This window comes from Myotis davidii, unplaced genomic scaffold (genome assembly GCF_000327345.1).
Source record: "Myotis davidii unplaced genomic scaffold, ASM32734v1 scaffold585, whole genome shotgun sequence".
NCBI classification, from domain to species: domain Eukaryota; kingdom Metazoa; phylum Chordata; class Mammalia; order Chiroptera; family Vespertilionidae; genus Myotis; species Myotis davidii.
Genome location: NW_006295981.1, coordinates 136,068 through 147,926, shown reverse-complemented (window position 1 = coordinate 147,926; position 11,859 = coordinate 136,068). Strand labels below are relative to the sequence as shown.

General features: G+C 40.1%; 1 protein-coding gene across 3 annotated transcripts in view; it reads right to left on the bottom strand.

Moving 5' to 3' along the window:
• The window catches only part of MAP3K8 (mitogen-activated protein kinase kinase kinase 8), a 25,334-nt gene that overhangs the window by 12,567 nt on the left and 908 nt on the right, over positions 1-11,859 (bottom strand). Inside the window, exons 2-4 of one of the 3 annotated variants that reach the window (XM_006770920.2) lie at positions 10,467-10,703; positions 6,852-7,208; positions 603-770 (exon numbers count right to left, since the gene is read on the bottom strand). In XM_006770920.2, the coding sequence (XP_006770983.1) occupies positions 603-770; positions 6,852-7,187 (504 nt within the window). In that variant the 5' untranslated portion in view covers positions 7,188-7,208; positions 10,467-10,703. Of the gene's footprint in view, positions 1-602; positions 771-6,851; positions 7,209-8,904; positions 9,000-10,466; positions 10,704-11,859 lie in introns of those variants that run through there. The other 2 variants (XM_015568598.1, XM_006770921.2) reach the window with 2 other exon arrangements.

The window sequence follows — 11,859 nt, the reverse complement described above, 5'->3', positions numbered from 1 at the left end:
ACGCGGGTCGTGGAAGGAAACACTCAACAGCACATAGTTTTCGGTGACCACGTGCACACGCCTATGCGGTGGAATTGCTGGGCCATCGGGCTTGTGCATGTTCAGCTGAGGTAGATACTGCCACACACTCTTCCAAAGTGGGGGCACCTCACCGATAACTGGTTAATTAGAAGAGTTGGGGTCTTTTCAAGAATTAGTCTATTTAAGTTCAGCCCTTTAATCTGCAGTCCTGGGAACTTTGCAGCTTTCCCAGCTTCTGCTTCCCTGCCTGGTCCACTCCCCTGGGGTGGATTAAAGGAGCAGCACAAGGATTTGCTCCTGCAGGAGAGCACCCCGCTACCCCAGCCCACCACAAGAGAGATGAAGTTTGTTATCCAAACTGGTGCTAAACTAGCCAGCACTTTCATTTTTTATCATGGCAAACTAGATTAAAATCAACTATGTACGTGGGCAGATTTAGGGGCTGAACGGCCCCAGGAGAAAGCAAATGCATAAAACACAGATGCTTTTGGACAGGGCAACCTTAGACAAGATCCATTCAAAGGTTAACAAGTTTTGAGTAATGCAATGCAGTTCACTCTGTCTGGTTATAAAGAACATACCAGTTTACATGCCATTCTTTTTTTAGTTTTTATATCTTGTGCTAAGTACACTTTTCCAAAGGCCCCCCGAGGAATGAAATCGGAGCCAATATTCCTGTAAGTCAGCTTCCAGGGGATGAGGAGAACATCAGAGTCTATTTGATAGCGTCCATTTTGGGGAGTGATTACCTACAATAAATAAAAATGTGGTAAGGTGAGAATTCCAGCAAAATCCTTTTCTAAGACCAGCCCTTTAAAAACTGGTTACTTTAGATTGCATTCCTACACACATTGTCACTGTGTGTAATCATAACAGTGTACAGACTATATTTAGAGTTTCAGCCAAGACAGAGAAAGCATGTAACAGAAACACATCCATCCCTGGTCAGATTTCCATCTACTCAGGAGTCATTAATTGCCAAACAGAACTTTAAAAAATGACTTATCTAAGGGAGCATGACTACTGTGTCCAAGAGGCTGAAAATAAAGATTGCATAAATATAAACTCTGCCAGCAAGTTGACTTGCTCCCAATTAAAATGTACTAACCTGTTAGTCCACATAGCTATTACTCAGACCTGATGCATATAGAGAGAGTGTGGAAATAAACTGATGATCATGGAGGATTCTGGAAAACAATGTGTTATGCGAGGGCTATGAGTTGACAGTGCTACCTAAATAAAGTAAGGGCGGAATTATTTCTCATCTACTTACTCATTTAATATTTACTGAGTGCACAGTATGTGCCAGGCACAGTGTTTGGGGCTGAGGAGGCTGCTGTGCAAGAGATAGAGGATCCCTAACCTCCAAGAGTTCATGACAAGAGATTTTGAAACCAGTCCACTCAAAAATTAAGGGATATAGTCTGACAGTGGTGTGGGTTACAAGTGTGTGCATTTATCAAAACTCATCAAACTGCAAATTTAAGATCTGTGTGTTTTACTGCATATAAAGTCTACCTTGATTTTGAAAGAGTAAACAATTAAAAAGAGAAATAATTAAAATTAAAACAAATTAATAAGGCAGTCCACAGGAGCTATGACCTGGTTTACAACATGGTTAAAGTGTTCTTTCAAGAGATAAAGTGTCTCAAAAATACAAGTTTTTCTTGCAAGTATAATTAGTAATAATAGGACTTCAGATTATGAATCTGGGAATTATGAAACCATCAAAGCAACATCAAGCTCTTTCACATACAGACGAAGCAAAGGGGGAACTGCAGTCCACAGGAGGAAAGAATGGACACTTGATTCATGTGCAGGCACAGGGGGCTCCTCACAGGCCTCTGCTCTGGGAATGGTTCTAGTAACTGTCAGGGTTACTCACTCAGTCTCCACTCCACAAGCAGATGTGGTCACTATTAGTCAGGGAATGAAACAGAACTCTATACTTAGACATGTGAAGTCAGTAAATTGAAAAATTAAATATTTACTGAGCATGTCCTCTGTGCAGAATTCTGTGCAGAGCTCTAGAGGGAAAATGACTAAGGACAGACCACAGGCTCGGCTTGTTTGAAATATGACCTCCTTTCAAGAAGTGTGTCACCTCAAGTTACTGGGGGCCTCATTTTACAGCAAAGAACGTGACGAATCCAGTCCCCTTCCACATTTAGACAGAACTATGCTCACTGCATTCAATCCTACTTGAATATTGCCTTTCTTGCCATTAAATATTTACAGATCCAATTTCACTGTAGCCTCTCTGTCATCCACTTCAGTGTTTAATTCACGTTCATGAAAGCTTTACTTTTGTTTAACCAAAATTTGTTTTAATAGGTTTTGACTCAGTGTCGTTTATTCTAAGAGGACAAAAAATAATAATAGCAGCCATATATTGAGTGCTAATTATCCGCCAGGCACTGTGCTCAGTACTTTACCATTATCTCATCAAAGTCTCACAACAGTCCTACGCAGTAAGTACTATTTTTATCTCCATTTTACAGATGAGAAAACTGGCTTCAGAAGTTAAGTAACTTACTAGTTAGTGACAGAGTCAAGATTCAAACTTGGAGCTGTCTGTCCCCAAAGCCACCACTCCTAGTCTTTGGATAAGAGCCTTTTATCTTCCAGGAAGCTATAATTAAAGCTGAGCCATGATCAAAACCCAGTTATTAAAATCCTATGTTTACATGTCACTGAGCACACCTTACCCTCTTTGGATCAAATCCTGCAAGTACCTTCACCTCTATGTCACAACCTCCCACATTCAGGGATCCCCTCTGAATGTCTCTCAAGTCCTCCATGGCCACCTGTGATGTACAGAGTGATAGGCAAGTGCTGCCTTCTTTGCAGTTCTCACAGTCCCTGGTTTTTCCCCAGGCCCTAGACCTTCCCTATTTGGGTTTGAGATGTTTTCCCCGCTTCTTTCCAGGGGGCTCTACCAAATAATCTTGTGGATCTTTGTGCTGCTTATCTCTGCCAATTCTTCAAATGATCAAAGCCTTCTTCAAGTGCAGACATTATAAGCTCCAGATCACTGTCACAGATACCAGATAACATGGGGCCAGGAAAAACACTTCAGAAAAATCCTTAGGTACTTCAGTGAAAAGAAATTCCCTGAGGGACCTGTGTGATGTGGCTGCTATGAAATAGAGGCGACCTTGGGCTATATTAACCGAGCATAGTCTCTAGAACAGAGGCACAACTGGCTGGCCACACCACAAAAGGCCCGCCGTGTTCGTGTTCGTGTTCTGGGCTACAAGACAGGCACAGCACAGGCTTGACTTCAGAGGGCGATACCCAGATGATGATGGAAGCTGACACTAAAATACATGAGAAGTAGAAGATACAATGAGACGTGTTTGTGAAAGAGGAGAGATGTGGGGAACATGCAATTTTTAAAATATTGACAAGATAGTCACAAGGAAGGAAAGTAACAATTATATACAAAAAATACAGAAATGGCTTGTGTTCTTTCAACACTCACTATGTGTAAGCAGGTCCCGTGCTTTCATCATTTGTTCTACCAACAATCCTAGAGTAAGTGCTGTCATGTTACCCATTTTACAAATGAGTAAACTGAGGCATAGAGGGGTGTGATAACTAGTCCAAGGTCATATAACTAATCCATTTCAGAGCTGAGATACATATGCAAGAACTTTAATTAATGAGCCTGCAGTCTTCACCACTCCTCATCACATATATCTTTTGATGGCCAAAGAATAGAAATAGGACTAAGAAGAGTCAGAGATGGATTTTAGCTTTATTGAAGAAAGGACTGTCTTACAATAAGAATTGGCCAAACATGAAATTAAATGCCCCACTACATGATGAACTCTTCATCAGAGGAGATTATCAAGCATAGACCAAAATCCTCCAGCAATTATTGGAGATGATGAATTGGTGGGGGGGGGGTGATCCAAGCTTCAGACAGAGGAGAATTTAACTCAGTAACATTAAGGTTTTCCATCCCTGAGAAGCTTGGACCCCATGACTAACCCTGAGGAACAGCATGCAGAATCTCACACCCACAGCTGGGCCCTTCAGCACCCTATCACCAGAGTCAAGTATTTGAAAACCATTTTAGGTTCTTCATCCCAGATCAGGTTATTATGAGTTGGTCTAGATTATAAAGTTTATAAATAACTTGTGACACTCTTCCACAAAGCAACCCCTATGATAAAGTTTCTTCCCTGGTCCTGCCGGAGGTTGGTGTAATCTTTATGAAATATTTTTAGGAAAAGAACACACACCTGCAAAGTACCATTTAACATGCCTGTGCTTCAGGATATTTTTGTAATTTCTGTTCCTCCACCCTCATTAACTGATTAACTCTACAGGCATTGTGGTGGTTGGGTGCCTGGAAGACACCATGTTTCTATGTCTCCAGGCCTTTGCACATGCTATTCTCTTCATCTGGAACACTCTCAGCTCCCCATCCCCTTCATCTGGCTGACTCTAACTCAATAACTTGGGCATCAAGTCTCCTTGGAAGCCTCTCTGGCAATCTCCTGGCCAACCTACCCCATCTCATGGCTGTGTGAGGTACTCTGCCTGACCATCTCCACAGCAATCATGATGTAGTTGTATTGGGAAGTACTACACTGCATTATAATTGCCTGTTTACTTGCCTCTTACAATCACCAGGCAGTAAGCTACCAAAAAGCACAGTTCACTACTGTATCTCTAGCATCTAGAAAAGCACCTAATATACTGTGGATATTCCAGCTATGTCTAGCATTCACTTGAATGAAAGCATTTGGTCCATAGGGAGATATATTTATAAATAGATCTTACCATGGAACCAATCTGTTTGGTAGGTAATTAGCTGTCGTTTTGTAAAGTAGAGAGACAGACCAGCAAATGAAGCCCAAAAGAAAAAAGTTTTGACAGAGTGTTAGGGTGAAGACCGTGGGAAGAGAAAGGTCTTGACCACAGGATGGTTCCAAGGAGACCATGATGGGAGGATGAAGAGGTGCTAGAAGCAAACCTTGCTTCCTATAGCATCTCACTCAAACTAGCTATGATCAGGAATGGAACGTCATGATTTCTATGCCATTATTCATGAAACATAGAGCTTTAATAGGCTATATAGCAGGCACAGGGATTTATCTGATCCTTAAGGTCAGTGACAGGAAGGTCAACCACAGCCCCAAAGCCATCGACCACTGAAGCACAGTCAGTTCCTGTAGATTTTAAGTTTTTCCTATTATCCTGTTTTATTTTTAAGTCTTCTTGCTTTATATTTTATAGTCTTGATCATTTTTAAAACAAAAAATCTTTTTAAAGTTTTCAAGATCCCTGTCTTCAGATATGTCCTATTCTTAAATTTTCTCTAAATATAGATTTGTTCATTTATAGGGTATAGGCTCGATGGCAGGAAATGACATTTTACTCTTACCCTTAGTTGATCTACAATTTTCACTTCCTTTAAATGTCCTAATTTCTCCTTTTCTGCATTAGCTTTTGTTTAAACTCCAAAACCTTTAGGAAGCTATTTCTACTCCTCATAATTTTCCTGTATTCCCTTCTGTACATTCCCAATGAAGGTCTATGTCCTGTCTCTCACCAGTCTGATGCATCAGGGGAAATGTACCTAAGACTCTACAGATTTATAAGCCAGAGTAATTTGTTTATTCTGCATGTTTTCCTTTAAATGTCTATTTTGACACACAAATATGTAATAAAAAAGAGAAATACATAAACAATTACATTTGTCATTATGGACTTATACATAATTTTGAACCAGAGTTCACTAGCTATATTTAAGCTAAGAAAATCAGGTATTGCTTCTAGTTCAATGATTAGCAAAAGTAATATTCTCAAGGTAAAGTACTTTGTCAACTATTAAATACAATTTGGTATACCAGACCAAAGTAAGTCACATAACTATGCAAAATGTAATCTTCCTCCAAATTGAGCTACAGATGAACACAACTGGCTTCTAACAAAACAATTCACTATATAGCTGACCAAAGTCACTGTGTTGTTTTAAATTGAATGAATGTGGTATGCAATCAAAACAAAATAATTAAGTAATTTGTCCAGACTCTACTATTCAGCACTGACCTTCTCCCCACATTAGCCATTTTGCCATTTAGATGCACCAAAGGCAAGGGAGTCACTTTCATCAATAAGCATGTTTTCCAAGTTACCCTCTACTCTTTTGTAAATTATTCTTTTTAAAAAATTATATCCCTTTAGCCAGCACCTACATTCACCTTTGACATATTAAGAGACTGAAAGAATCCCAGGCACACCTAAACACATCACCTGATCTATTCTTGTAGCAACAAAGTGTTGTCACAATATTCTGGATTATTTGCATACTTGAAATGACAAGCAAATACATCATTTGTCATCCATACTTTACCAATTAAAGAGAGTGAATCTGTAGATAGCTATTTACTGCCTACAGAATACATTTTTGCAAAAACTAAATCTAGCCAGTACTGATATTGTGAAAATTCCATAGGTGACAAGACCAAAAAATTCAGCTTTCAAAATATTAATTAAAGACAAAGGTTTTAATCCCCTCTCAGAAGAAGGATTCTCATTAAACCTTTCTCTTCTGCCTAAATGATGAATGAGCTTTTTAATGAATTATTAAATTAAAAGACACTCTTCTTCATTCCCTTTTTGTAGAACTACTACTAAAAATTGTTTAAGTGGAACTTTTAATAAAGACTCTTTTTGCACCTTCAACATGAAGAATCTTACAGATATTACATTTTTAAAAAATCATACCTGACAGCCAGTCTAACCCAAATTCAAATGCCACTCTGCATTAAATGAAGCTGCAGCTGACTCGATTGGTCAGGAAAAAAACATACCATATTTAATAAAATTCCAGATTCTTGTCGTCGGTGTCCATAAAAACGCTTTGCAGTATTGGATATATGGTTTGCAAAAGCAAGCAAATCCTCCACAGTTCCATATCTGACTGATGACAACCAAGGCACATCTTGGCCACTGAGCAGCAGGGACTCTGAACGCTCCTCATTTTGATTGCTGTCTTGACACATGGTCATTACACTGGGTTTGTAAACCGCTGGCTCTTCACTTGCGTAAAGATTTTCCATAATGTCTATTACATCAGAGACATTCAAATGTTTAATTAATAAATCAATTTCTTCTTTATTGTCACTTCCAGTGCTCATGTACTCCATTACTGTTGTGCTTTCCAGAGTCTGCAAAAGAAAACAAATACTGTGTTTACCATATTTGTATTGGCATTTGAAATCAATGGGAAACTGACATAAAAGGATTGAGCTTCTATACGCCTTCGATTAAAAAAGGAGGGCTCTGTGTCTATAGGTGTGTGAATTTAAGTGGACAATTGAAGAAAGGGACCTTAGATAACCTTTACTCCAACTTGTTCGCTTGCAGAGGGGAAACCTGAGATCCAAACAGCTTATTCCTTACTCACTTACTGAGTTGATGGCATCAGCCATAGCCACTGAAAACAAACTTTCACTAAACATAAACAGGAATAAGAGCAGCTCAGGAATCCCAGGAATTAAGACTCCTGGCCTTTTACAGCTTCCAACCCCACTACTCCCCCAAGGGAGCAATCTTCCTGGCAAGGTTTCTGTGGCTTTTATGCATCAGGTGCCCTTAAAGAAAAAGAACTACTTTACCAAATAAAATTCAGGCCTTGAAGCCAGAAGCATGTAAAATGGATTTAAATTTAAGCAAATTGAGGACAGTAGGTCAAGTTTCAGGGATAATTCTAATGCAAATGACTTAAACAGTTCATTCAGACTTGGGACAAGCCTCAAATTTTCCTTCTGTCAGCAATGAGTATGAGAAAGGGGAAGAAGATTCTTTAATCTGTGAGTCAGCTGTCCTCTCTTTTCTTTTTTTCAGCTGTCCTTTCTAGAGACCAGAATTTTTTAAAATTTTCCTTTATTGTTTAAAGTATTACAAAGAGTAGTACATATGTCTCCTTTTTTCCCCATTGACCTCCCCCTCCCCAACCTCCACAACCACTCCCCCCCCCACACACACACACATGCCCTCACCCCCCTCAGTGTCTTGTGTCCACTGCTTTGATCTCTTAACCCCCCAACCTTCCCCTGCCTTCCCGCTTTAGTTTGACAGTCTGTTGGATGCTTCTTTGCCTCTATCTATTTTTGTCCATCAGTTTATAAACTTTATAATGTTCTTTATATTCCACAAATGAGTAAGATCATGTGGTATTTATCTTTCACTGACTGGCTTAGAGACCAGAATTTTTGAATAGTACAAAGCACACATCACAAGGTTCTAACAAGGTTAATTTAACATATAGATTAATGGCCCTCTAGAAGTTGTGATCTTACAAAGAGGCCAGGAAAGCCAAATTTATCATAAGCAAGACCTGAGTAAGGCCAACTAACTATATTAGCCACTACTGTATTTCATTTCTTATATACAAATCAGGTGCTACACCTGGGGATCTGCAAATGAGAAAAAGGAAAACCAGTAATGCTCAGGATTTTAATTCTATTCCAAAGAATTAAAGATAAAAAATGTTTAAGAGACCTAAGAGAATTTGGAGGTCAGTACGTCTACTTAAACTACTGTGTTCCTGAAAGCACAGCCTCTCTCTGAAGAGCACAAACCTTTACACATTCTACACTCAGTGCAAAAAAGCCAGACTTCCATTAACCTGGAGCTCCAGTAGGAAACACCAGGAAATGTTCCACAGGCAACTCACCACCCAGCTACTTGGCCTCTCAATAAATTTCATTTCAGGAAAGAACCACGAAATATACAGATGATGTATTACAGAATTGCACACTTGAAACCCATATAATTTTATTAACTAATGTCACCCCAATGAATTGAATAAAAATTTTAAAAGGAAAAGAACCACGCAATTTTGCATTGTCATTAACTTACTTCGCATTCATTTTCTAATGCATGAATTGTGGTAGGCAGTTAGACAGACAAGTTCAGAGGAAGGACAACACAGAAGGTCACCAGAGTGGAGAGCCTCATTTGCCTAGCAATGGGCAAAACTGGGAAAACAAGGACTTGGTCCCCAGAGCAACCTTGCTTCCCCCAGCATATCACTGGTCATGAGGTTTAGACCCTCTGATCTTCCATTTCGATGGTCATGTGGTTTGGACCCTTCCCGGACCTTTCCTCCCCTGGCATGTTGCTAGTCCTGCAGGTTAGACGCCCTTAGAGGGAAAAGAAACAAGGGGGCTGGAGAACAGCCCTTATGCATTAAGCCCCTAGAACAGTGATGGCGAACCTTTTGAGCTCAGCGTGTGAGCATTTTGAAAACCCCTAACTTAACTCTGGTGCTGTGTCACATACAGAAATTTTTTGATATTTGCAATCATAGTAAAACAAAGGCTTATATTTTTTATATTTATTTTCTATATTTAAATGCCATTTAACAAAGAAAAATCAACCAAAAAAATGAGTTCGCATGTCACCTCTGACACGCATGTCAGAGGTTCACCATCACTGTCCTAGGACAATGAGGCTCTGACCAGCATCAAATGCAATCTAGACCTCAGTTGTGTTTTAGCTCCAGGCCCCAAAAAGCAGCAAAACCAGACAAGTGACACCATGGCTGGCATCAGGACCAGCTGCATTGACTAATGATCCCTTGCCCTGATCCTGACCAATCAGTGGAGACCAATACCCTGAAAGGACCACACCTGGGAAGCTGATGACTATTGTATTGAATCTTCCCCTGGGACCTCCCCTAAAATTTCCACCCTTAAAAGCCCTTAAGATGGAGGATGCAGTGAGCTTTCCTTGGGCCTTTTCCCTCTCCTCCCCAGCTTCCCCAAACCCAGGCGTATTTTTTTCTTTGCCTCTCTTTCTAAGGTCCAAGGGCCCTTCTTTTGTCTCTGTAACTTATTTCTAGAGCCCATTTACTCTACCACTCGCTTCTTCTACCTCTGACTTCCGAAGTAAAATTTCTCTTAGTTTGAGACTTGGTTCTGAATTCTTTCCTAGCCAGAGCTCAAGTACTGAGGTTGCTGAACCAAGGCCCCCATCAGTCTCACACCTGGTGCCATTCTCACTCCTACCAACAAATTATGCCTCAAGAAAGAAAGCAGCATCCTGCAGTCTGACATTCTGTCTCAGTGGTTCTCACCTTCCTAATGCCGCAACCCTTTAATACAGTTCCTCATGTTGTGGTGACCCCCAATTTCATTGTTAGATATTGAACATAATTAAACCATAGTGATTAATCACAAAAACAATACGTAATTATATATGTGTTTTCCGATGGTCTTAGGCAACCCCTGTGAAAGGGTCGTTTGACCCTCAAAGGGGTCACGACCCACAGGTTGAGAACCACTGTTCTATCTAGACTTACATGGCTTGGTATCAAATATTGGCCCTTCTTTTATTGTCTGCATGAACTTGGGCTAATACTTTAGCCTCTCTGTACCTCAACTCCCCCATCTGTTAAATGGAATCATAACAGCACCTACCTCATAAGATGGCTGTGAGGATTAAAGGAGCTCATGTGCACAAGATGCTTGGTGCAAAGTCGGGTGCACAGTAAGTAAGCTGTATTATTTGTAAGTGCTATTGTGTGCATAAAAGACACAGGGACTGAGTCAGCCACCTGGCTCTGCAGATATTGCATTAGGCCTCCTTTCTTATCAGCAAATGGGATGTGGCTACCTAGTCCCCAGCCTCTTCACAGTAAGGTTTAAAGATTGTATCTAAAACAAAACACAAAGAAAAAAAGGCAGACCCTATGAAATACTTTGATGGTTGTTATCACCACAGTTACATCCAGAAAGCAAAGGAAGCTTCCTCTCAGAGAGATCTTGTACACTCTTGGAGTCTGTTGAGTTCTGAAAGGAATTGCTACAGTTACGGGAGGAACAATGGCCTTGGGTTTCATTGAGCCATTTAGTTGCAGTTTCTACTTGTAGAATTTACTGAAAAACAGAAGTTAAGACAAAAATAGCCTGACTTAGGACCCCACTGGCTGGAAAGTTCCAAGGCTGCTGGACTCACTTATCAAATGGCTGACTTGAGAGAAAATAAAGTTTTCAATAGTAATGTGACTCAAGAAAGAGGAAAAGTTCTACTCTATATAGTTTACTAGCCAGTCAGCAGATCCAAAGGGGAAAGACAATTATGGTTTTTAAAGCCTGCAGAAAGTCTCAAGTATTTATATGTAAAACCTAAGGCAGAGGTTAAATACATATACCCTTAAACTTTATGGTGGAGGCAGAGCAGAACAGGAGGGAGGGGGGAGGGAAGCAGGGTAGGAGGGCAGAGTGGGTGGAGGAGTGTATGACTGAGACTGTTTTCGGAGCCAGGCATAATTCCTTAGCAAACTCCTCTCACGCAAACCAATGCTCCCCAAGCAACCCCATGACCAGTCCGCCCATGAAATATCCCTGCAAAGAGCCTCAGCACTTTCCAGAGTAAATTAAGCAGGCAATATGCTAATGATTTCCAAGTTACTAATGATCAGTACCCATGTAGAAAAAGTGTAGATTGTGAAGGTATTCTACTTTAGCAATCAAAACCCTTCCCCACACAGTTTACAATAAAAATCCTCATAAAATTCCTACTTCTTAACAAAGTAAATGACTATGCAATGTTTAGAAATGGAAAGATGAACAAATACAGTCAAAATTATTTGCTTCAAATTATTTCAGAAATCATCCATAAAGCCAAAAGGAAATCCTATTTCTAAACATTAATGTCATGGCTACTTGCATAGTTGAAGGTTTCCTTGCAAGTGTGAATGAAAACGGCTAAGTTTATGGTCATCACTTCTGCCTAACAAAACATGATCATACCTGCGTTGCTTCCCATTTAAAAGATTTCTCTGCCAAACTAGCACATTGGCACTCAGGG